Source organism: Salmo trutta, chromosome 5 (genome assembly GCF_901001165.1).
Source record: "Salmo trutta chromosome 5, fSalTru1.1, whole genome shotgun sequence".
Lineage (NCBI taxonomy): Eukaryota > Metazoa > Chordata > Actinopteri > Salmoniformes > Salmonidae > Salmo > Salmo trutta.
Window position 1 is genome coordinate 23,072,226 of NC_042961.1, and position 22,796 is coordinate 23,095,021.

Here is a 22,796-nt window from a genome sequence, read left to right on the forward strand (position 1 = left end):
GGGCATTATTTAGTTAATTCAGGAGCTTGGGAGCTGAGGAAATATTGATGGTGGGATAAGAGCACAGAGAAGATTCAGGGAAACTAAAAGGGTAAGTCTCAAATTATGTAGAAACAATTGCTTGCTAGAAAAGACTGCAGGTCTATAACAGTGATGGTATAAAGTGCTAAGTCTGAACCATTGGTGTTTGTCTCCTGGAAAATAGACATTCAGATTGCTTTTTTAAATAGATTTGACACCTTGTAGCAAAGAAGGGACAGTATCATAGGTAAATGGACGATCAATGTGTTGTTTTCAATTGCTTGATTGAATTGACCTGTCATGTCATGTAATTTAGGGATAAAGACAGGTATGTGTTCTTAGATCTTCTGTACCTGTTATCTATCCTGGCTCTATCTACACTGAAGTGGAAGCATTTTGGCAGTCATTACGGCACTTTGTACAGGAAACAGTTCACAACTTTATTGCAGACAATTCCGTATAAAAAATAAGACTCATTGCAAATAGACCACATTCTACAAATAAATTACAGAAAATAAATAAAATGTACAGCTTCAAAATACTGTTAAGCAAATCCATATTGTTATTCGCTATTAAACACCATACAGAAGTAAACATGTCACAAATTCATTTTCAGTGTTGACAGAATATTACTTTTAACAAAATAATACAATTATAATTTAAAGTAACTGTCCAGTGAAAATCTCAATCTTAAAAGTTCATATTCTGTTAAGTAATACCCCAATAATGTTGTTGACTCATCCTATACTCATGTGGCCAAAGCATAAATAAATTAAAAAACACAAAGTCCCCACCTCAAACGTGTATCTCAAACAGAATATTTAAAAAATGCTTGCTATTTCCTCATAGAGAAGGATAAGCTTGCCAATCAGCGGTCTACACATGAATATTTGTAATGACCAGTATACACTCACATCACTCTGTTGTTGCGTTACTCCACACTGATAGATTGAGATATCGTCTTTATATACACTGAGTGTACAAAACATTAGGAACATCTTCCTAATATTGAGTTGCACCCCCTTTTTCGCTCAGAAAAGCCTCAATTTGTCAGGGCATGGACTCTAAAAGGTGTCTGGATGTCCTTTGGGTCCTTAAGATCATTCTTGATACACACTGGAAACTGTTGAGCGTGAGAAACCCAACAGTGTTGCAGTTCTTGACACACTCAAACCGGTGCGCCTGGCACCTACTACCATACCCCGTTCAAAGGCACTTAAATCTTTTGTCATTCCCATTCACCCTCTACACAATCCATGTCTCAATTGTCTCAAGGCTTAAAAATCCTTCTTTAACCTGTCTCCTCCCCTTCATCTACACTGATTGAAGTGGATTTAACAAGTGACATCAATAAGGGATCATAGCGTTCACCTGGATTCACCTGGTCAGTCTAAGTAATGGAAAGACCAGGGGTTCCTAATGTTTTGTACACTCAGTTTATGTCCCATGATGGCGTCTGTGAGCGCACAGGCAGCGCCATTAAGGCTATCTTTATTTTGAAGTAGTCAGTTTTCTTCTTCTTCTACTACTTCTATGAGTTGACAAACAAACTGAAAAGGTACATACGGCCACCTAGTGTTTTCTCACAAGTTTAATTCATTGGCTGATCCCTCCCGATGACCTGGATGGAATCATGTCATCCTTCCTTCACCCATAGAAAGTACAACCCTGTTGACTACCTTAAAATGTTGAAAGCCCTAAATGGCAATTCCCGTGCCTCTATCTGTCTATCTATGGGGTATGCCCACACCATTCCAACACAGAAAAGCAGATTTTTTTACATACATTATTACACTTTTTTAGAAGGAAAACTATTTTAATCATATTGTAATTAATTATAGGTCATATTTCATAGAAATCTGGAAACACTGGACAGTTACTTAAATGAAGTAGGTGTTGTGGTGTTGCAGCTCTTTAGTCTGTGGTATAAAAATTACACTGTTAAAACAACATGAACTCAGGCAATAATTGTCTTGGATGTCTGAATTCCGCTCACTGCAGAGCTTGTTCCGAGGTCAGAGCCCATTTGGAAAAATATGGGTAGATTCATTCATGTCTAACATTTTGGCCTAATATCGTGACGAGAACAGCAGTGACAAATACCAGGACACCAATTAGGTTGACATAACAAGGGCATTGTCTCAGCTTGCATTCCAAAGCTGTCTGTCAGTAGGCCTGTCTTACATGCAGTTCATGCCAAGAAACCGCATCAGCTGCTTTTGAGGATGGACAAATTACACATTGGTTGTCCGTGACAAGTAACCAAAGAACTTGAGTATATTACTCATGATGTACCTCCGCTTTACCCCTCTGGTCAACAAATAATCCGTCATTTTAGGACTACGCTCCTTTTGTTAGGAGAATGTGTTTGCCACTCCTAACATTTACCCTTGAACAGACCAACTGGTCCCTTCTTGGTCCTGCGTCTCTTTAGGTATCGATACCTAGGTCGGTATGTTGTCTGTATTTGGACTGTCAGTACTGAAGAAAATCAGTCATGGAGGCAGGGCTGGGATAAAAGCATGGCTTTCCCTCTGCTGAGAGCAGTCTGTGTCCTGTGTTCAGGGCTGTGGAGGTAGTAAACATAACCTAAATCACCTCAGTGTTCAGTTTCTTCTTCTCCAGTTCTGGGGCTGTGGGCGTGTGCAGGAAGCTGATCTTACACTCCTGCTCCACTGTGACTAGGTGGCTCTGCGGGGGCGGCTGGCGGTCTCGGTGTTTCAGCGGGTTCAGGCGGGGTGTGGGGCCGCACCGGCAGCTTGCACAGCGGTCCTGCCAATGCCCCCTCAGCACCAGGCCAGCTGTGAGCACCACCACGGCAAGTGTCATGCCCCCCAGCACCAGGAGGGTGATGAGCTGCACCTCTGACAGGCCAGACGACCCCCACTGGGTCACAACCTCCTTCACAGAGATCTTCAGCAGCCTGTCTCCACTATTATTGTCCCCCCTCGTGATGTCCTGGTCTGGCCTGGACTGAGTTACTCTTCCCCAGCCCCCACCTCCCCCAGCCCAGTCATGGGAGCTGCTGATGGGCGCTTGGCTCTCTGGGCTCCTTAAGGGCACCTCGCAGGTCCTGCCAGTGAACCCAGGCTTGCAGAGGCAGTGGAAGGTGCTGGCACGGTCCAGGCAGCGCCCTCCATTAAGGCAAGGTTGGCTGGCACAGTCATCCAGGTTGACGGTGCAGAACCGGCCCGTGAAGCCCACGGGACAGAGGCAGGAGAAGCGGTTGATGCCATCCAGGCAGGTGGCACCGTTACCACAGGGGCGCATCAGGCAGTCGTCCATGTTGTTCTCGCAACGCGGCCCGGTGAAGCCTGCCAGGCAGCGGCAGGAGAGCTCTGGAGCATAACCGCCACTGTCCTCACACTGCCCGCCATTCTTACATGAAGACCTGAAAGATAAAGACAACAGCACTAAAAACCCTGAGGTAAATGATCTGAATAACTGAATAGATTTTCAGTGCTGAATTGATTACTTAACCCAAGCCTGTTCATATGGGCCTAGACATCCAACTGATTTGTAAGTAAATGTGTGGCGCTTACTCTGTGATGATCACTGATTACATTCAATCAGGCATTGATTTGGCACTTTAAGACAAGTCTGCCCCAGAGCCTGTGCCTTGGCCTGTATGGTTTCCCTGGTAACCGTTTAGCCAGTGATTTGGGAACTCCATGGGGGCTGTAGTGTAGATGCCTGGCTTCAATGTGTTTGTTACCACTAAAGGCCACTCACTTGGCCGATAATGAGCCCATTAAATCACATGATTGCTCTCCAGTGGATACAAATTGACCAGGCTGCTACGTGGCCCGCGCCAGTCTGCATGTTTTTGACTGCCATCCGGGGACCAGCTGGGACACCACACAGTCAAAACCCCCCCACACACACTGAAACACACTCATTGAGAGAACAACTGATTTATTGTAATTTACACACACTAATAGTGTAGCTAGTTTCCCGTTGGAAAGTCTAAAATGACCACTCATTCCTGTATGTTGAGTCACTGGTTGGGGTTGAACTTGTGATTTGTTTTGATTAAGGCAGAAGCAGTAGGCCTGAGACAAACTTGTTCCATAGATTGTCTTCGAGTGTGTTGCTAATTGAACTCACTTGCCGGTCTTATGACAGGGTCCTGTCTTGTGCTCGCAGTTCCTCCCGTGAAATCCCTCGGGGCAGAGGCAGGAGTATTCCCCTGAAACGTTGGCGTAACAAGTGGCACCGTTCTGACAAGGTGCCTCATTTGTACACACATGGATATCTGAAGCAGAGGAGAGAAGCGGTGAATACGTACTGCTCTACCACTCACTGAACAAATACAATTATGATGGTCTGATACATACAAATATTTTCTGTCACCTTTGTCGCAGAAGCGCCCCGCCCATCCAGGCTCGCAGGTGCATTGCCAGGGTTGATGACACGATCCATGGACACAGCCTGGCATTCTCACACAGACGTCGCACTGCTGCCCCTCCCAACCCGGGTCACACCTGGAATACAGCACAGCCAGTTAGATCAGCTCTCAACTCTATAGCCAACACAGCCTCATGATGGAGATATACAGCACAGGAGGTTGGTGGCACCTTAATTGGGGAGGATGGGCTCGCGGTAATGGCTGGAGCAGAATCAGTGGAATGGTATCAAACACATCAAATACATGGTTTGATGCCATTCCATTTGCTCCATTCCAGCCATTATTATGAGCCGTCCTCCCCTCAGCAGCCTCCACTGATATACAGTTATATACAGTGACATAATCAAAAATTGCAGGGCCACTCTTATCCTCCGCAATGGACACAGGAGGGCGCCCATACTTAACAAAATAACTTTTGCAATGCGCTGCTCTGCACAGTATCTGTGAGGCACATACATATGAACATTCGTAGAATGTTCTTTCGTAGAAACACTCCATAGATTTTGTGAGTGTGACCCGCGCTAAAGGACATAATTGACACCAGAATATCGTGGGCCTAAATGATGGCTTTATATGTTTGTCATATACAGTTGAAGTCGTAAGTTCACATACAATTAGGTTGGAGTCGTTAAAACTTGTTTTTCAACCACTCCACAAATTTCTTGTTAAAAAACTCTAGTTTTGGCAAGTCGGTTAGGACATCTACTTTGTGCATGACACAAGGAATTTTTCCAACAATTGTTTACAGACAGATTATTTCCCTTATAATTCACTGTGTCACAATTCCAGTGGGTCAGAAGTTTACATACACTAAGTTGACTGTGCCTTTAAACAGCTTGGAAAAATCCAGAAAATGATGTCATGGCTTTAGAAGCTTCTGATAGGCTAATTGACACCATTTGAGTCAATTGGAGGTGTACCTGTGGATGTATTTCAAGCCCTACCTTCAAACTCAGTGCCTCTTTGCTTGACGTCATGGGAAAATCTAAAGAAATCAGCCAAGAACTCAGAAAATGTCCAAATGCCTGAAGGTACCACGTTTATCTATACAAACAATAGTACGCAAGTATAAACACCATGGGACCACGCAGCCGTCATACCGCTCAGGAAGGAGACGCGTTCTGTCTCCTAGAGATGGACGTACTTTGGTGCGAAAAGTGCAAATCAATCCCAGAACGAGTCCTATATCGACATAACCTGAAAGGCCGCTCAGCAAGGAAGAAGCCACTGCTCCAAAAGCGCCATTATAAAGCCAGACTACTGTTAGTAAATGCACATGGGGACAAAGATCGTACTTTTTGGAGAAATGTCCTCTAGTCTGATGAAACAAAAATAGAACTGTTTGGCCATAATGACCATCCAGCATCATGTTGTGGGGGTACTTTGCTGCAGAAGGGACTGGTGCACTTCACAAAATAGATGGCATCACGAAGAGGAAAATTACGTGGATATATTGAAGCAACATCTCAAGACATCAGTCAAGAAGTTAAAGCTTGGTCGCAAATGGGTCTTCCAAATGGACATTGACCCCAAGCATACTTCTAAAGTTGTGGCAAAATGACTTAAGGACAACAAAGTCAAGGTATTGGAGTGGCCATCACAAAGCCCTGACCTCAATCATATAAAATATTTGTGGGCAGAACTGAAAAAGCGTGTGCGAGCAAGGAGGCCTACAAACCTGACTCAGTTACACCAGCTCTGTCAGGAGGAATGAGCCAAAACACACAACTTATTGTGGGAAGCTTGTGGAAGGCTACCCGAAACGTTTGACCCAAGGTAAACAATTTAAAGGCAATGCTACCAAATACTAATTGAGTGTATGTAAACTTCTGACCCACTGGGAATGTGATGAAAGAAATAAAAGCTGAAAGAAATAAATCCCTCTACTATTATTCTGACATTTCACATTCTTAAAATAAAGTGGTGATCCTAACTGACCAAAGACGGGGAATTTTTACAAGGATTAAATGTTATGAATTGTGAAAAACTGAGTTGAAATGTATTTGGCTAAGGTGTATGTAAATTTCCAACTTCAACTGTATGCTTGTCACAGGCAAGACATTAAGATATACAGTGCACTCGAAAAGTATTCAGACCCCCTGACTTTTTCCACTTTGTTACATGAATGCCTTGTTCTAAAATTGATTAAATAAGAAAAATCCTCAGCAATCTACAGGTTTTTAGAAATGTTTGCAAAAGAAAAAGAAAAAATGAAATATCTTATTTACATATGTATTCAGACCCTTTGCTATGAGACTCGAAATTGAGCTCAGGTGCATCCTGTTTCCATTGATCATCCTTGAGATGTTTCTACAACTTGATTGGAGTCTACCTGAGGTAATTCAATTGATTGGACATGATTTGGAAAGGCACACACCTGTCTATATAAGGTCCCACAGTTGACAGTGCATGTCAGAGCAAAAACCAAGCCATGAGGTCGAAGGAATTGTCTGTAGAGCTCCGAGACAGGATTGTGTCGAGGCACAGATCTGGGGAAGGGTACCAAGCACTGAAGGTCCCCAAGAACACAGTGGCTTCCATCATTCTTAAATGGAAGAAGTTTGAAACCATCCAGACTCTTCCTAGAGCTGGCCGCCCGGCCAAACTGAGCAATCAGGGGAGAAGGACCTTGGTCAGGAAGGTGACCAAGAACCCGATGGTCACTCTGACAGAGCTCTAGAGTTCCTCTGTGGAGATGGGAGACCTTCCAGAAGGACAAACATCTCTGCAGCACTCCACCAATCAGGCCTTTATGGTAGAGTGGCCAGACAGAAGCCACTCCTCAGGAAAGGCACATGACAGCCGGCTTGGAGTTTTCCAAAAGGCACCTAAAGACTCTCAGACCATGAGAAACAAGATTCTCTGGTCTGTTGAAATCAGGATTCAACTCTTTGGCCTGAATGCCAAGTGTCACATTTGGAGGAAACTGGCACCATCCTTACGGTGAAGCATGGTGGCAACATCATGCTGTGGAGGTGTTTTTCAGTGGCAGGGACTGGGAGACTAGTCAGGATCGAGGTAAAGATGAATGAAGAAAAGTACAGAGAGATCCTTGATGAAAACCTGCTCCAGAGCGCTCAGGACCTCAGACTGGGGCAAAGGTTCACCTTCCAACAGGATAACGACACTAAGCACACAGCCAAGACAACGCAGGAGTGGCTTTGGGACAAGTTTCTGAATGTCCTTGAGTGGCCCAGCCAGAGCCCGGACTTGAACCCGATCGAGCATCTCTGGAGAGACCTGAAAATAGCTGTGCAGCAACGCTCCCCATCCAACCTGACAGAGCTTGAGAGGATCTGCAGAGAAGAATGGGAGAAATTCCCCAAATATAGGTGTTCCAAGCTTGTAGAGTCATACCCAAGAAGACTCGAGGCTGTTATTGCTACCGAAGGTGCTTCAACAAAGTACTGAGGAACGGGTCTGAATATTAATGTAAATGTGATATTTCTGTTTTAACTTTTTATAAACTAGCAAAAATGACTAAAAAGCTGTTTTTGCTTTGTCATTATGGTGCATCGTGTGTTGATTGACGAGGAAAAACAACAATTTAATACATTTTAGAGTAAGGCCGTAACCTAACAAATTGTGGAAAAAGCCAAGGGGTCTGAATACTTTCCGAAGGCACTGTATCCTATTTTAGACATGTTAAAGATGGATGCATCTTCCACCAAGTTTCTCCTTACCTGCACACCGCACTCTCGTCACACCGACTATTGGTCACATTACACGTGCAGTTTAGAGCTGTAAGAGAAAGGAAGCACTCATTTCAGAGAAAGATCCCAGGTGTACCAGTAACATCCTGTCGTTCAGACTCAATACTTGTCATTGATTAGATACGGCTATTATCCACGGAACAGATTCATTTACCTTATCTGTGATATTTCTGCTGTTTGTAAGCATGTACCCCACAGCTTTATTCCTCCAGCAGTTGATAATAAATACATTTGATGCTCTATAAAAACTCAATTGAATTCAGGGAGTTAATTCCTAATATAATATATGCCATTTATCCCAAGCGACTTACAATCGTGCGCGCATACATTTTCTACCACAACCATTTCTAACACAACAGTATCTGAGAAATACACTCGGGGTTCGATAATTGTGAAGTCAGAATTAGCTTATCTGAATGTCCGCTGTTTGAGTGATGCTTGAGGGATTTCAGGGCTCGATGGGACGCGGATGATACTTTGACCTCTAACCCTAGGCAGTCGGTCGTCCGTGTGTGCAGTGTTTCTTTACAAGAGCTTGTCTTCCACGGAGACTGTGCGATGACTCCTCAGTGCAACTGCTGGGGAACTTTGAGCTGCTGCTCAGACAGACAGACAGGCATCTGAGGATCTGCCTTATAGGGCGACTCATTTGTTATGATGAAACAACAGTGAAAAAAATGTCAGGAGAAGCCAGCCTCGTCCACCAGCCAGATTTCTGGGGAGTGGTGACGAGGTTCGACGAAGCCCACATGATGAGGCACACAGTTTGATTTGACTTGGGGTTTCATATGATTGTATCTGACTATGAGTTATATGCTATTGGTTTCAGAAAGGAAAATACAGCTGCATTGCTGAGTTATTAAACATCCCCTTAAACTGGCAAGCATTTGAACTACTACTAAAGGGATATGTGAGTCATCTGTTATTGTCCTCAGTTGTTACTAGTGGATTTGGCTGGCCTTAGGCATGCCGATGTACTGTCTGCGTTTGGCTTTGGTAAATAATGGGGGTTTGCCAGGTAGGGTGTGTGGGGTGCGTGTGTAGCAGTGAGCAGCACGAGGGGAGCGTGTGCGGTGGGAGGAGAGGAATGCCGTGCAGTCATGTCTCCACCCGCACAAACTCTGCCCAAACCCCACTGGAATTCTCAAACCCTCCCACATTGTAGTACTCTACACATCCTAACCCTCTCACTATAGAGAGGTGGACTTTGAGGGATTTTTAGAGCAGTGTTCTTACAACAGCCTATATTCAATTTTGTTCCCAAACAGTAACTTATACAAATTCTGTCTTTAATATACAGTAGGAAATGTTTTAGTATAGCCTGTGTTGTTAGCTTTAGTTTCTCAGCTAAACTGACTATATTTCTTCCTTTTGTTCCGTTTTCACATCTCAACATTTAGAATAGTTGTAACTTTGGCAATTATAATCTGTACCAGAAGACAATTGGTTTATCCTGAGGTTGCGTATGCATACAATGCAGACACTCATTGGTTTGATGTGGAATGGCAGGCATTTTCCATGAACAACACGACAGTGGGCTTGCGGTAAGCCCTGTGTCCGTGGGAACATAGCGGACCTTGAACAATGAAAGGCTTGGCTTTCCCATCGCCATCACGGGAACAGCTGAGAAGTACTAACTGTTATCTGAGAATGGTGAACCAGTTCAGAAACCGTCATCTCTTAGATGCGGACAGATGGGAAAGCCCAGTATTAGCTCATGTATTCTAAACAGGGAAGTTATTAAAACAATAAATTCCATAGACAATGGGGAATACTGCAGTAAGCTGTTATATATTCAGAGACCTTATTTATGTTTTTGGTATTCAAAAATGAAACTGTGCTCTTTTAAAAGCATGTTTCATTCAATATAACAACAAGCATTAAGAGATGTGGTATCTTACAGTGAGGGAAAACAGTATTTGATCCCCTGCTGATTTTGTACGTTTGCCCACTGATAAAGAAAGGATCAGTCTATACTTTTAATGGTAGGTTTATTTGAACAGTGAGAGACAGAATAACAACAAAAATATCCAGAAAAACGCATGTCAAAAATGTTATAAATTGATTTGCATTTTAATGAGGGAAATAAGTATTTGATCCCCTCTCAATCAGAAAGATTTCTGGCTCCCAGGTGTCTTTTATACAGGTAACGAGCTGAGATTAGGAGCACACTCTTAAAGGGAGTGCTCCTAACCGCAGCTTGTTACCTGTAAAAAAGACACCTGTCCACAGAAGCAATCAATCAATCAGATTCCAAACTCTCCACCATGGCCAAGACCAAAGAGCTCTCCAAGGATTTCAGGGACAAGATTGTAGACCTACACAAGGCTGGAATGGGCTACAAGACCATCGCCAAGCAGCTTGGTGAGAAGGTGACAACAGTTGGTGCGATTATTCGCAAATGGAAGAAACACAAAAGAACTGTCAATATCCCTCGGCCTGGGGCTCCATGCAAGATCTCACCTCGTGGGGTTGCAATGATCATGAGAACGGTGAGGAATCAGCCCAGAACTACACGGGAGGATCTTGTCAATGATCTCAAGGCAGCTGGGACCACAGTCACCAAGAAAACAATTGGTAACACACTACGCCGTGAAGGACTGAAATCCTGCAGCGCCCGCAAGGTCCCCCTGCTCAAAAATACATATACATGCCCATCTGAAGTTTGCCAATGAACATCTGAATGATTCAGAGGACAACTGGTGAAAGTGTTGTGGCCAGATGAAACCAAAATGGAGCTCTTTGGCATCAACTCAACTCGCCGTGTTTGGAGGAGGAGGAATGCTGCCTATGACCCCAAGAACACCATCTCCACTGTCAAACATGGAGGTGGAAACATTATGCTTTGGGGGTGTTTTTCTGCTAAGGGGACAGGACAACTTCACCGCATCATTTTACGGGGCCATGTACTGTCAAATCTTGGGTGAGAACCTCCTTCCCTCAGCCAGGGCATTGAAAATGGGTCGTGGATGGGTATTCCAGCATGACAATGACCCAAAACACACGGCCAAGGCAACAAAGGAGTGGCTCAAGAAGAAGCACATTAAGGTCCTGGAGTGGCCTAGCCAGTCTCCAGACCTTAATCCCTTAGAAAATCTGTGGAGGGAGCTGAAGGTTCGAGTTGCCAAACGTCAGCCTCGAAACCTTAATGACTTGGAGAAGATCTGCGAAGAGGAGTGGGACAAAATCCCTCCTGAGATGTGTGCAAACCTGGTGGCCAACTACAAGAAACGTCTGACCTCTGTGATTGCCAACAAGGGTTTTTCCACCAAGTACTAAGTCATGTTTTGCAGAGGGGTCAAAAACATATTTCCCTCATTAAAATGGAAATCATTTTATAACATTTTTGACATGCGTTTTTCTGGATGTCTCTCACTGTTCATATAAACCTACCATTAAAATTATAGACTGATCATTTCTTTGAAAGTGGGCAAACGTACAAAATCAGCAGGGGATCAAATACTTTTTTCCCCCACCGTATATGACTTGGGGCTGAATCTAATTAAAGCTGCCCATACATATGCATGTCTATCTAGAAACATTTAGCAATTTTATAAGACCATAGGAAATTAATTGGTTGAAATGCTACTGTGTACGCAAAGCAAAGCAATTACAGTTGAATTGACCCCTGATCCAGCCATTTTCCTGGCCTGTACAGTGTCCTGAAATGGCACAGAGGATGTCACAGTACACACCATCAACAATCCTTCAGATGCCATTTATCCCATGCTGCCAGTGCCTCAGGTTAGGATGGGAGCATATTTCTGTTATTTGCTGAAGAGCAGAGAGCTCTCTGATTTCTCATCCTCCCTAGTGTTAAAGCTACATGGAGACCATTTTAATTCCCTTTTATTAGAGTGAACTTCAAAGCCTCTTGAAGCGATGTGTGAACCGTGTTACATCTGGCAGGAAGAAAGACACATTGAGTGTTTAAGGGGATGGAAGAGTTGGGCCACAGTGAGCATCACAATGATTGAGAAGAGAGTGAGAGGGACAGAGAGGAGGAGTATGCAAGATGGGGGTGCGTCAAAGGCACACATCATGCACATGTCCATAGGGAGGGAATGAGCAGGCCATGGTGCACAGAAAGACAGCCGTCTGATCACTGCAGAGTGTGGATAGACTGATGAGACAAGTCAGCCTCCTGGCATGGACAGCAGCCTGCCTCTCATTCCTGCTGCTGGCCCTGCAGCAAGTCAGAGTGGCCCAGTCCCAGCCACTGTTTGCCAGGGAAGCCCGTCTGGTCTGCCCCATTCCCTGTCCCTGTGGTGAGCTCTGTGTGCTTGTAATAAGTTCCCTCCAGCTCTGTTAAGATTGGAACCATGAAGGCACACACGACCCCAAATAGGCCCAGGGCTCAGAATCAGCAACAGACTGATTCCTGGAAGACTTTGGAATCAGGATAAATAGTCCTGAACTAATCAGGACGAAGTTCCCAGCTGCTTGATTACTGAGCAAGATAACAACAAAAAAATCTGTATAGTATAAGCATTGTCAAAATAGAAATAAGGACAACTGTGTAGCGTTATATACAGTATACTGTAAGTTGTCAACTTGTCATTCATAGAATGCTTGTTGGTGATATCGTACGTATCCAGGCCTTGGACAGGGCCTTGTCACCAGCTTATGAATCACCATGATAATCACGGAAATAATGACTGGACCACCAACTGTTAAACACAATGCCCTTTGTCTGGAGCAGTGTTATTTAAGAGCTTCTGATTTGCCATCTAATCATGGGGGGACAGGTGCCGTTTTCTTTCCTAGGCTGGCCCCCAGGGCCTGCAAGCTCCCCGGTGCTCCTCTGGGGGGGTAGTTCACACGAGTCTCTCCGCGTTAAAACCAGGGGGATCTAAATTTAACCCTGGCCATGAAACTTTATCCCCCCCTCCCATCCTCCCCTGCTCGCGCCGCGGCCAGAGCTCTGGTGCCAGTCATACACACAGCACAGGTTTGGGTTTCCTCCATTTTGATCCCCAGACAGGCCGTGTGCCTGCGACCAGCCCACGCTCCAAGGAGTGTGTGAACGTGTGTGTGCCCTAAGTTCAGGTTGAGGAGGAAGGGGAGGTGAGGAGGGACGTGCGAGGGGCCACCAGTGTCTGAAGGAGATGAGGGAGTTGTAACCAGATCCCTGAGAAATTAAGGATCATTTAATCTCTGGATCCACTCAGCTGCTCGCAGCGCTAGAAAAATATTTAGGCAAGACGGCCCGAGTAGGGATCATCAGCCGCCATCCCCTGGCTCTGAGGCTCCTGGCGGGGCCTAAAGAGGCAGACGGGGTTGGGAAAGACTGTTCGACCCTTTATCCTTAAAACAAACCCCATGGCTAGTAGCTACTGCTGTGACACAGAGGGCTTTCCTGCCGCTCGCTCTAGGGTCAGACATCTGTTCTCTGACACGTGTCACACACCTCTTGACACAATGCCTCATACCACATCACGGCTCCCCTTCTCACCCCAAGGGGCCAACGCAAAAATTAATCACATTCTGTAACCAGACAGGAATTTCACAGTTGAGTTCACAAGGGAGGGAGAAGGAAAGAAAAACTTCTCTGCTATTGCACTCCATACTGAGGGCAGATTATGACTGATTCAACATTTTTATTTGTTTATTTGGATCCCCATTCACTTTTGCAGAAGCAGCAGCTACTCTTCCTGGGACCCACAAAAAAACACAAAACAAGTAACAAAACACAGATAGACAAGGAAAGTCCCATAAGTTTAAAACACAACAATATACAAACAACACAACAACAAAAAATAATACAAACAATACAAAAACATATATGTGTGTTAGAGTGTGTGTGTGTCCCCTCACAGTATATATGAATAGTGTGTAAATAGTATTACTGTTGTCTCTTGGTGTCTTGGTGTCTTTCATGTTCAAAGTTTAAATTGAAATACAGTTAAGAATCTTTGTACTTCATGCTTTAAACATTGTTTTATTGAGTCGGATCTAAAACAATCGTTATTGCACGCAGAAATATATATATATTTTTTTAATTATAAATTGTGCTCCTTTAAGGAGCTTTTTTAGATTTACTTATATTTTATTTCAAAATTATTTATCAAACTACTTCTGATGCATGTTTTTAACAGAGTTTTGTTTACTTTGGTCAACAAGCATAAATCGTATTGCGCCTTTGGCTTCAATCCGATAGTTACCCAGCATACAGTATCAGTTGCCAGGGCTCTCTGTCTATTAGTACATATATGTACTATAATAAGTACATACCGGTATACATCCACTTCTGTAGTGGATGGCTACTGGCTAGCATTGAGCCACTGACTACTTGAGGGCACCAATTGACATGCAGCAAATACCTTACCTTGAGCCTCGCATTGGTGGATGACCATTAGTACACAGCAACTCCAGAGCAGCGGGGTGACTGAGTCTGTCAGAGGCATGGTGCAAACGGGATCTGAAACCGAGCACAGAAGGGTTCCTCTTTAGGCTGTAGGGGGTTACCTTGTGCCAATACACTCGAATGTAGAGACATCTATCTTTGGCATGACATAAATCTCTACCATAAGGCAAACGTGATTACGGCCACAAAGGGGTCTCCGAAGGTTACAGAACAGGAGTGAGAAATTCCGCCACGGAGGCCTGCAGGGTCATTACATCTTGGCTCATAACTCTTATTCTGCTGTCATCGTTCTGATAAAGGACACTTAACCAGGTGTCCCAGTTATAAATCAGCTCGGACATGATGGCATCCCACGACAAGTGTTGGTCCTGGAGAGAGACACCTACAACTGCTGATTCCAACAAAACCTTGTATCAGCCGAGATCTCTTTCCCCATATTACTCAGCTCTATGTCTCTGTAGTTCCAGAGCTCAGAAGTGGGGCTTTGCTTACTCAGTCTACCAAAATGAAGCATGCTGTTACATTTAGATTTTAGTAGACACTCTGATCCAGAGCGACTTACAGTAGTGAATGCATACATTTCATGCATTTCTTTTTTTTTCTTCTTGATTTGTACTGCCCCCCCGTGGGAATCGAACCCACAACCCTGGCGTTGCACACACCATGCTGGCGTTGCAAACACCATGCTCTACCAACTGAGCCACAGGGAAGGCTGTTAGGCAGGAGTTAGTCAGGAACGTGAAAATACTCCTCCAACTCTCCCCAAAGATCAAACTAAGAGAAACCTGATCTGCTCAACAGACACTCACTCAATAATTTACACTGTTGTGTGAATCTTTAATACTGGACATTTACAGCAAGACTGCACCACTCCAGTGCCACCTCTCTCTCTCAGGGCCATCACACACACTGTCACCTAACTTCCATTAGAAAGATAACTGACCATTATGGCTTCCTGAGAGCAGTGCAGTGATACTGCATCTTAGCTTAGTGCATAAACCTGCTCCTCCAACTGTGTTTATATCGTGTTGCTATTAGTTACCTATGTGACATGTGAGCGTAGTCTCTTTGCTTACAGTGGTCTGCTAAACCGTTTAGATGGCTAGAGTATGGAGTGACTCAGGTATATCACATTTGCATTGCCGCCACACAGCACTTGAACTTACGTTTTTGATATCCACTTGGTAGTCGGCCAACTCGACCCTATCCAGGTCCTATCCAGGTCCATCTAAATGCCTTATCCAGATGAAGGCCTGTCCTCACTTTCTATGCAGTGGAAAGTTGACCTTTCCAGCTCTTCCTGGAATGGAGCAAACTAAGAGCGAGGGGTCGGGAGCTATACTTTTCAGCCTTACCCTTGGATGGAGTTTTCATATCCTTCACAGTAATCTCCCAATTGTCATTCTGAGATTCCGTTGAATGGCTGTTGTGAATGTGGCTGTGGGCACCAACTGGGCCCTTCTCTGTTCCTGCTACAGCCTAATGGAGTTCTGTGGACTGCTAATGAGAGCCAACATGGGCCCTGCTTTGAACGGGAAACCTGAGAGGAGTTTTAATTCCATATAAGGAGGGCTTTCTCCCCATGCCACATTTAATAGCCACAGTCCATTTTCCTTGACGCTCTGGATTCCATGTCAATTATCAGCTATGCTGTCTGTTCTGGCTCATGTGTTGACAAGAATGTTATACAACCCCGACAAATGAATCGTATGGATTTGTTTCCCACGCTCACAACAACCTGACCAACTATGCCAAATGTAACATGTACTGGCCTTTTTTGACACAACATCTACGTTATGACATTGAGATCCTTCCATTTCTCACCTGTTCTCCTTTCTGAAGATACCTTTTCCATGTGTCTTATGTAAGTTTGTTGATAGAAAATGCCAGAGAGATCTGAGGGTATAACTGCTCGAGGAGGAATAGACATACTAACAGCAGGCAGCACACCTCATCCTGGCCCTGGCTCTTCATCAATCAGATCCAGGTCTGACTTCAATAGAACTTCCACAAGATGCACTCTGTTACCTGCTTTAAATAGAGACTTGAGTGCAGCTCTCTTCATTAATAATAAGGCCTACCTTCTGTCCCCTTTCTCCCTTGGTTATAACATAAATGTTTTGTGCTCTACTGCTGAATCAAATTATGTTTCAGATCACAGGAATCATAAACACTTTGACCTGTACTTCACCCCGCTCCTGTACTCACTTATAGTCTTTTTAGCTAAATATTGCTCTATCGCTGTGGCAACTATAAATGACTGATTGTCTCTATGGTGTATCTGTAGGACATAGCCACAGTGTGAGTTTAGGGTCTCCTGTGATATTCTTGACACCATCGTTTTCTTTCTTTCACAAGCCTGCCAGCATTTACACATTTCCTTTTGAGAAACAGCATTCACATTTTCCCCAGAAACTGTTTGAACATAATTGTTCCTGTGGGATTCTGTCTCATAATTAACCCTTTATTGGAGGTGCTATTTGTGTGAGGCTACAGTTGAAGTCGGAAGTTTACATACACTTAGGTTGGAGTCATTAAAACTCGTTTTTCAACCACTCCACAAATTTCTTAACAAACTATAGTTTTGGAAAGTCGGTTAGGACTTTGTGCATTTCACAAGTAATTTTTCCAACAATTGTTTACATTATTTCACCTATAATTCACTGTATCACAATTCCAGTGGGCCAGAAGTTTACATACACTAGGTTGACTGTGCCTTTAAACAGCTTGGAAAATTACAGAAAATGATGTCATGGCTTTAGAAGCTTCTGATAGGCTAATTGACATCATTTGAGTCAATTGGAGGTGTACCTGTGGATGTATTTCAAGGCCTACCTTCAAACTCAGTGCCTCTTTGCTTGACATCATTGCAAAATCAAAATAAATCAGCCAAGACCTCAGAAAAAAATTGTAGACCTCCACAAGTCTGGTTCATCCTTGGGAGCAATTTCCAAACGCCTGAAGGTACCACGTTCATCTGTACAAACAATAGTATGCAAGTATAAACACCATGGGACCACTCAGCCGTCATACCGCTCAGGAAGGAGACGCGTTCTGTCTCCTAGAGATGAACGAACTTTGGTGCGAAAAGTGCAAATCAATCCCAGAACAACATCAAAGATGCTGGAGGAAACAGGTATGAAAGTATCTATATCTACAGTTAAACGAGTCCTATATCGACATAACCTGAAAGGCCGCTCAGCAAGGAAGAAGCCACTGCTCCAAAACCGCCATAAAAAAGCCAGACTACGGTTTGCAACTGCACATGGGAACAAAGATCGTACTTTTTGGAGAAATGTCCTCTGGTCTGATGAAACAAAAATAGAACTGTTTGGCCATAATAACCATTGTTATGTTTGGAGGGAAAAGGGGGAGGCTTGCAAGCTGAAGAACACCATCCCAACCGTGAAGCACGGGGGTGGCAACATCATTTTGTGGGGGTGCTTTGCTGCAGGAGATACTGGTGCACTTCACACAATAGATGGCATCATGAGGAAGGAAAGTTATGTGGATATATTGAAGCAACATCTCAAGACATCAGTCAGCAAGTTAAAGCTTGGTCACAAATGGGTCTTCCAAATGGACATTGACCCCAAGCATACTTCCAAAGTTGTGGCAAAATGGCTTACAGACAACAAAGTCACGGTATTGGAGTGGCCATCACAAAGCCCTGACCTCAATTCTATTGAAAATTTGTGGGCAGAACTGAAAAAGCGTGTGCGAGCAAGGAGGCCTACAAACCTGACTCAGTTACACTAGCTCTGTCAGGAGGAATGGGCCAAAATTCACCCAACTTATTGTGGGAAGCTTGTGGAAGGCTACCCAAAACGTTTGACTCAAGTTAAACAATTTAAAGGCAATGCTACCAAATACTAATTGAGTGTATGTAAACTTCTGACCCACTGGGAATGTGATGAAAGAAATAAAAGCTGAAAGAAATCATTCTCTCTATTATTATTCTGACATTTCACATTCTTAAAATAAAGTGGTGATCCTAACTGACCTAAGACAGGGAATTTTTACTAGGATTAAATGTCAGGAATTGTGAAAACTGAGTTTATATGTATTTGGCTAAGGTGTATGTAAACTTCCGACTTCAACTGTATTTGGAAGCATGTCCTCATGTCGCTGAAACGCTAATGGAGTGGCAAGGGTAAAACATCCATCTCAGTATTCAGAATACTGACTGTAATCCAACAATTATAATTGTTGATTGAAAAGATTGTGTACACGGTAACGTGAACGATAACATGACCATAGAGGCTGACTTTCAAATGCTAACAGTCACCACTTTGTGTAGAATTCAATCAAACCCACACTGTAAAGATTTGCACTGCTGACAAATAGCATCTAATCAAAATGAAGATGAACTTGGTTTTGTTTCATTCAGTAATTACCGTCTTACTTATTACATTACTGTAATTGAAACGTGAATTTTCCATGTAGGTTCGTGGCACAACATGTTTTTTTTATCCAGTTTTAAGTAGAACAAGAAGATACCAAGATGGATGCAAATTATAGGCCACAATTGTGCGTAGATATAAAAGCACCATCCAGATGGTTAGATAACTCACCAAGGTGCCTACACACATTTTCATGTACTGTATCATCCTAATCAGCAATGCCGATTCTGGTTCATTTGCAAAACAATGCAGGATATTGTCTAGAAAAGGTTACAATAATTAAAACACGCACACATACACACACACACACACCGACAGACACTGTATGTATGTTACACACCTGAGCTGAAGGTGGTCACCTCACCGCTGAATAAGAGTCCTCAGGTAGAATGATGAAGAACACATGCTCTCACAAACTATTAAAAACACATAATAGAGCTACACAGACACATGTTCAGGGGCAGGAGCGGGCAGACATTACGGAGGGGATTGTTGATCAAAAAGCCTGTCAAAGAAACAGAGGCAGAATAAAGACAGGCAGGGATCCACCTCCCCACTTAACAACACAGACCTGCCAAGGACCAGCTCTTAAAGGGACAGGCACAGTTTGTGTTTGTCTCCATTAGACAGCCATCACTTCTGCCAATAACCTTAATTTCTATTCCACACTGGACTCACAAACTGATTGTGTGATCAATTTCTGGCACTGTTTCTCAAAATCTCAACCTCCCTAGAGTCGAGAAACATATTTGAGATGAATATCAATCAAGCACCCTTATGTGTGCTCGCTGATATTCTGTGCCTCCTGGAAATGTGGAGCTAGTCAATGGACGGCTGTTGCTGTAGCGACAGATCGGGCTCCTGAGGTTGGAGGGCTGCTGTGCCCACACGTTCCACTGCAGGCGATAGTAAGAAAAGGATCATTTTTCAGGGGATTATCTCCACAATTTCATGGCTGTGTGCCTTAGAAAACAGGCATCCACATGCCTGGACGACTGCCTCCCGCAGACACTGTGGGGTGTGTGTGTGTGTGTGTGTGTGTGTGTGTGTGTGTGTGTGTGTGTGTGTGTGTGTGTGTGCGTGCGTGCGTGCGTGCGTGCGTGCGTGCATATTGTAGATGTGTGACAATTGACAGTGGCTGTTGTGTCTTTTTACTGCATATTGTGAGAGAACATATCTTCATTCAGTTAAATGTGGCAAACCATTGTTTTTAGTACACAATGGTTACAGGCGCTTGTTTTTCAAATTGACTGTAGTCCCATTTCACTTGTAAGAAGCCCTGAAAACCTGTATAAACTAGCATCTGTCCATGAAATAAACCATATTACAAAGCTTTGCCAGTCATCCTGGGTCTGCAGTTTGTACATCTGCTGTAAAACGGGAATTTGACTCTTGGAGCCCAACCAGCTCCTGAAACACATCAAGGACTTCCATCCACTTCACTCAACCCAAACAGCCTTAGAGCTGTCCTGGCTCCCTCTCTGTGTACAAATAATATCCCTCCAAATTCTGATGAATGGAGAAGCACACTCAACTGTGCTGCTTTCTGCTGCCTGCCTATCTGCCTGCATGTGTGGTGTTTATATTGGGATAATGGCATGCCAATTATTCTACCCATCTGACCAGGCAATTTGATGTTTACGTTTGTGTGACTCGTTTCAGACTGCATGATTATGATGCATCTTTTCCACATGAAAAACCAGCAGCAAAATAATAGCATTCACTTTCCTGCTTTCAGAGAGTGTATGGCTTTTGTTAGTCTTTTATTAATATATGGCTTCTGTCGGTCTTTTTACTAAGCCTGCCTAACCCCCTTGATTCTAAATTGCCACATTTGATGTCAATGACTGCAATTTAGAAAAATGCTAAATTAACACTTGTATGCATTACACACTACAAAAGAGAGTTCAGAAAAGGGGATGCGTTTGTTGTCATTTGTTCGTTTTTTTCATTGTAATGCCTTCCCAAAATAAATATGGTCAGATTGTCATTCTTAATGAAATGAAAACATTTGCGTCATATCTGTGGCCAATTTATTGTGCCATTTCCTGCTTTGATTTTGACTGCGATCACATTTCTTTACCCAAATATCAGGGACAAAATGTATCACTGAGGGAAGTAAGAATGAAGGGTTTAAAGTTTTGGCCTGAGTTGAGCAAATACTGTATGTGTGCTTTTCCCATAGTTGTCTTGGACCTGAGCTCCTTCACATGCTATCGTCCTGTTATGTACTTGACTTTATTGAATATCTTTTCCCACACGTTCTTAATTCATTAATGATCTTTCTGGTTCCCTTTGTCTTAGAAAGTTTTACTATCTGCCCAGAGCTTTTCCACTCAATAAGTGCTCTGGTAACACATGTACTTAAGTTCAGGAACAGGGAAAGCAATTTGTCAGGCCTCAAAATCCTCTAGGCATTACAAAAGCAACAAATACAAAATACAAATCAATGTTTATGGATTACATACTTTATGACATGCTCCTGCACCACTCCCATTGGCCCAAGTGTCAATTTCCTCTCCAAGGCAGAACATGCATTGGCTCATAGGGAAAAAAATGCCACCCTTGAAGAGTTTGCCTCTCCTTTGTCTTATCTAACTGCATAGACCTTTCCTGTTATGTATATAAGGCTGCTGTGAAAGGTGACTCTAGCCAGCCAGCTTTATAGTAGTCACTGCACTCGGACTCCTTCGCCTGTCTTTAGAATGAACTACCAATCTACCTTGCCAAAACTCTGTCTGGTATTCATTAGCCGTCACCATTTTTTTCTTTATTTGCGGATTTGGAGGGAAAATACAGAGTCTGAAAGAGGAAAAGACTTTATGCATAAACTGAATATCTGTCTTTATTGTTTGTGCAATGTGGCTCATCCTTCTTTTACCAGAACAGGAGTACCTTGAAAGGTAGTGAATAATGCCCTGGAAGTGAATAATCCAGTTGCTAACCCCACCAGAACACTGGTTGATTGCCACAGGAGTCAACGGCTGCTACGGCAACAGAGGAAAGAGATGGGCTTTTCTGGAGAATCTCTAAAAGGGTATTTAGCATAATATTGCCTCATTGCAGGGCATATTGTTCATGCTGAGTTATTTAGCTTTCAGCGGCTTCCTTTTCATAAAGCTGTTATACTAACGGCCTACAGTCAATGACTTGGAGTCTGACTTGCAGATAGTCAATGACCGAACCTGAAAATCCTTTGGGCCTGATGTTGCCAATAACAACCCATAAGTGTGTTAGATACTCCCTACGTTGGGTTTTGCCAGCTCCTACAAATCACTAGGAAGCATCTGTAGAGGACAGGAGGCAGAGAGATAACTGTGTGACAGTGAAGGAGGGCAAGGAATCTCGAGTCGAGTCCTGCAGTGCTGCAGCCAGAAAATAACACGATGAAGCCTTGGCAGATGAGTCTCACTGATACAGGGTTCCTGTCGATGTGCCCAGCATGTCTACATTGGTGTTTATTGAAGGACCTTTAATCAAAAGCAAGTGGGCTAACACAAGAGATGTGAGGACCGGAACATCACGCATGCTGTAGACAAAGTATTTTCTCATAAATACAAAACTCTTTCTCTCGACAGCGGAGCTTACAAACACCCAAACAGACACAGGCTTGTGTAGGCTACACACACACCTGCTACACTAAGCCGCGTTGCCCGTTCACACACGTCAATTTAATGTCTACTCCACGTTGGTTAAAGGTCATTTCATTGGAATGAAGTGGAAACAACGTTGATTCCACCAGCGTGTGTCCAGTGGGTTGTGAGGGCCAGTGAAATCAGATTATAGACTCTTGTTGGCTTTTTATTAGGAAGTTGTGGTATTTATTCACTGATTTACGGCCCACCGCGGTCCCCTTATTATGGAGACCACATTTGTTTGCCTGT

General features: G+C 43.6%; 1 protein-coding gene across 2 annotated transcripts; it reads right to left on the minus strand.

Annotated features, from left to right (window-relative positions):
- Nucleotides 1-1,541: 1,541 nt before the first annotated feature.
- On the minus strand, nt 1,542-19,430 carry dlk2 (delta-like 2 homolog (Drosophila)). Of its 2 annotated transcripts, XM_029753033.1 has the most exons (6): nt 19,253-19,430; nt 14,471-14,563; nt 8,113-8,170; nt 4,375-4,505; nt 4,129-4,276; nt 1,542-3,412 (listed from the first exon to the last, which is right to left on the minus strand). In XM_029753033.1, the coding sequence occupies exons 2-6, from the start codon at nt 14,547-14,549 to the stop codon at nt 2,611-2,613; spliced, it is 1,218 nt and encodes a 405-aa protein (XP_029608893.1). In that variant the 5' UTR covers nt 14,550-14,563; nt 19,253-19,430; the 3' UTR covers nt 1,542-2,610. The 2 variants fall into 2 exon arrangements, with proteins under 2 accessions (XP_029608893.1, XP_029608895.1); XM_029753035.1 differs by lacking the exons at nt 14,471-14,563; nt 19,253-19,430 and having other exon boundaries at nt 4,359-4,505.
- Between the last annotated feature and the right edge of the window lie 3,366 nt (nt 19,431-22,796).

Coding starts and splice junctions, on each gene's coding strand:
- dlk2 (XM_029753033.1), bottom strand. CDS start 14,549: ATGCCTCTGACAGACTCAGTCACCCCGCTGCTCTGGAGTTGCTGTGTA. Junction 4,506..8,112: donor GACGAGAGTGCGGTGTGCAG/GTAAGGAGAAAC, acceptor GCTGTATTCCAG/GTGTGACCCGGGTTGGGAGG. Junction 3,413..4,128: donor CCCTGTCATAAGACCGGCAA/GTGAGTTCAATT, acceptor TTTATCTTTCAG/GTCTTCATGTAAGAATGGCG.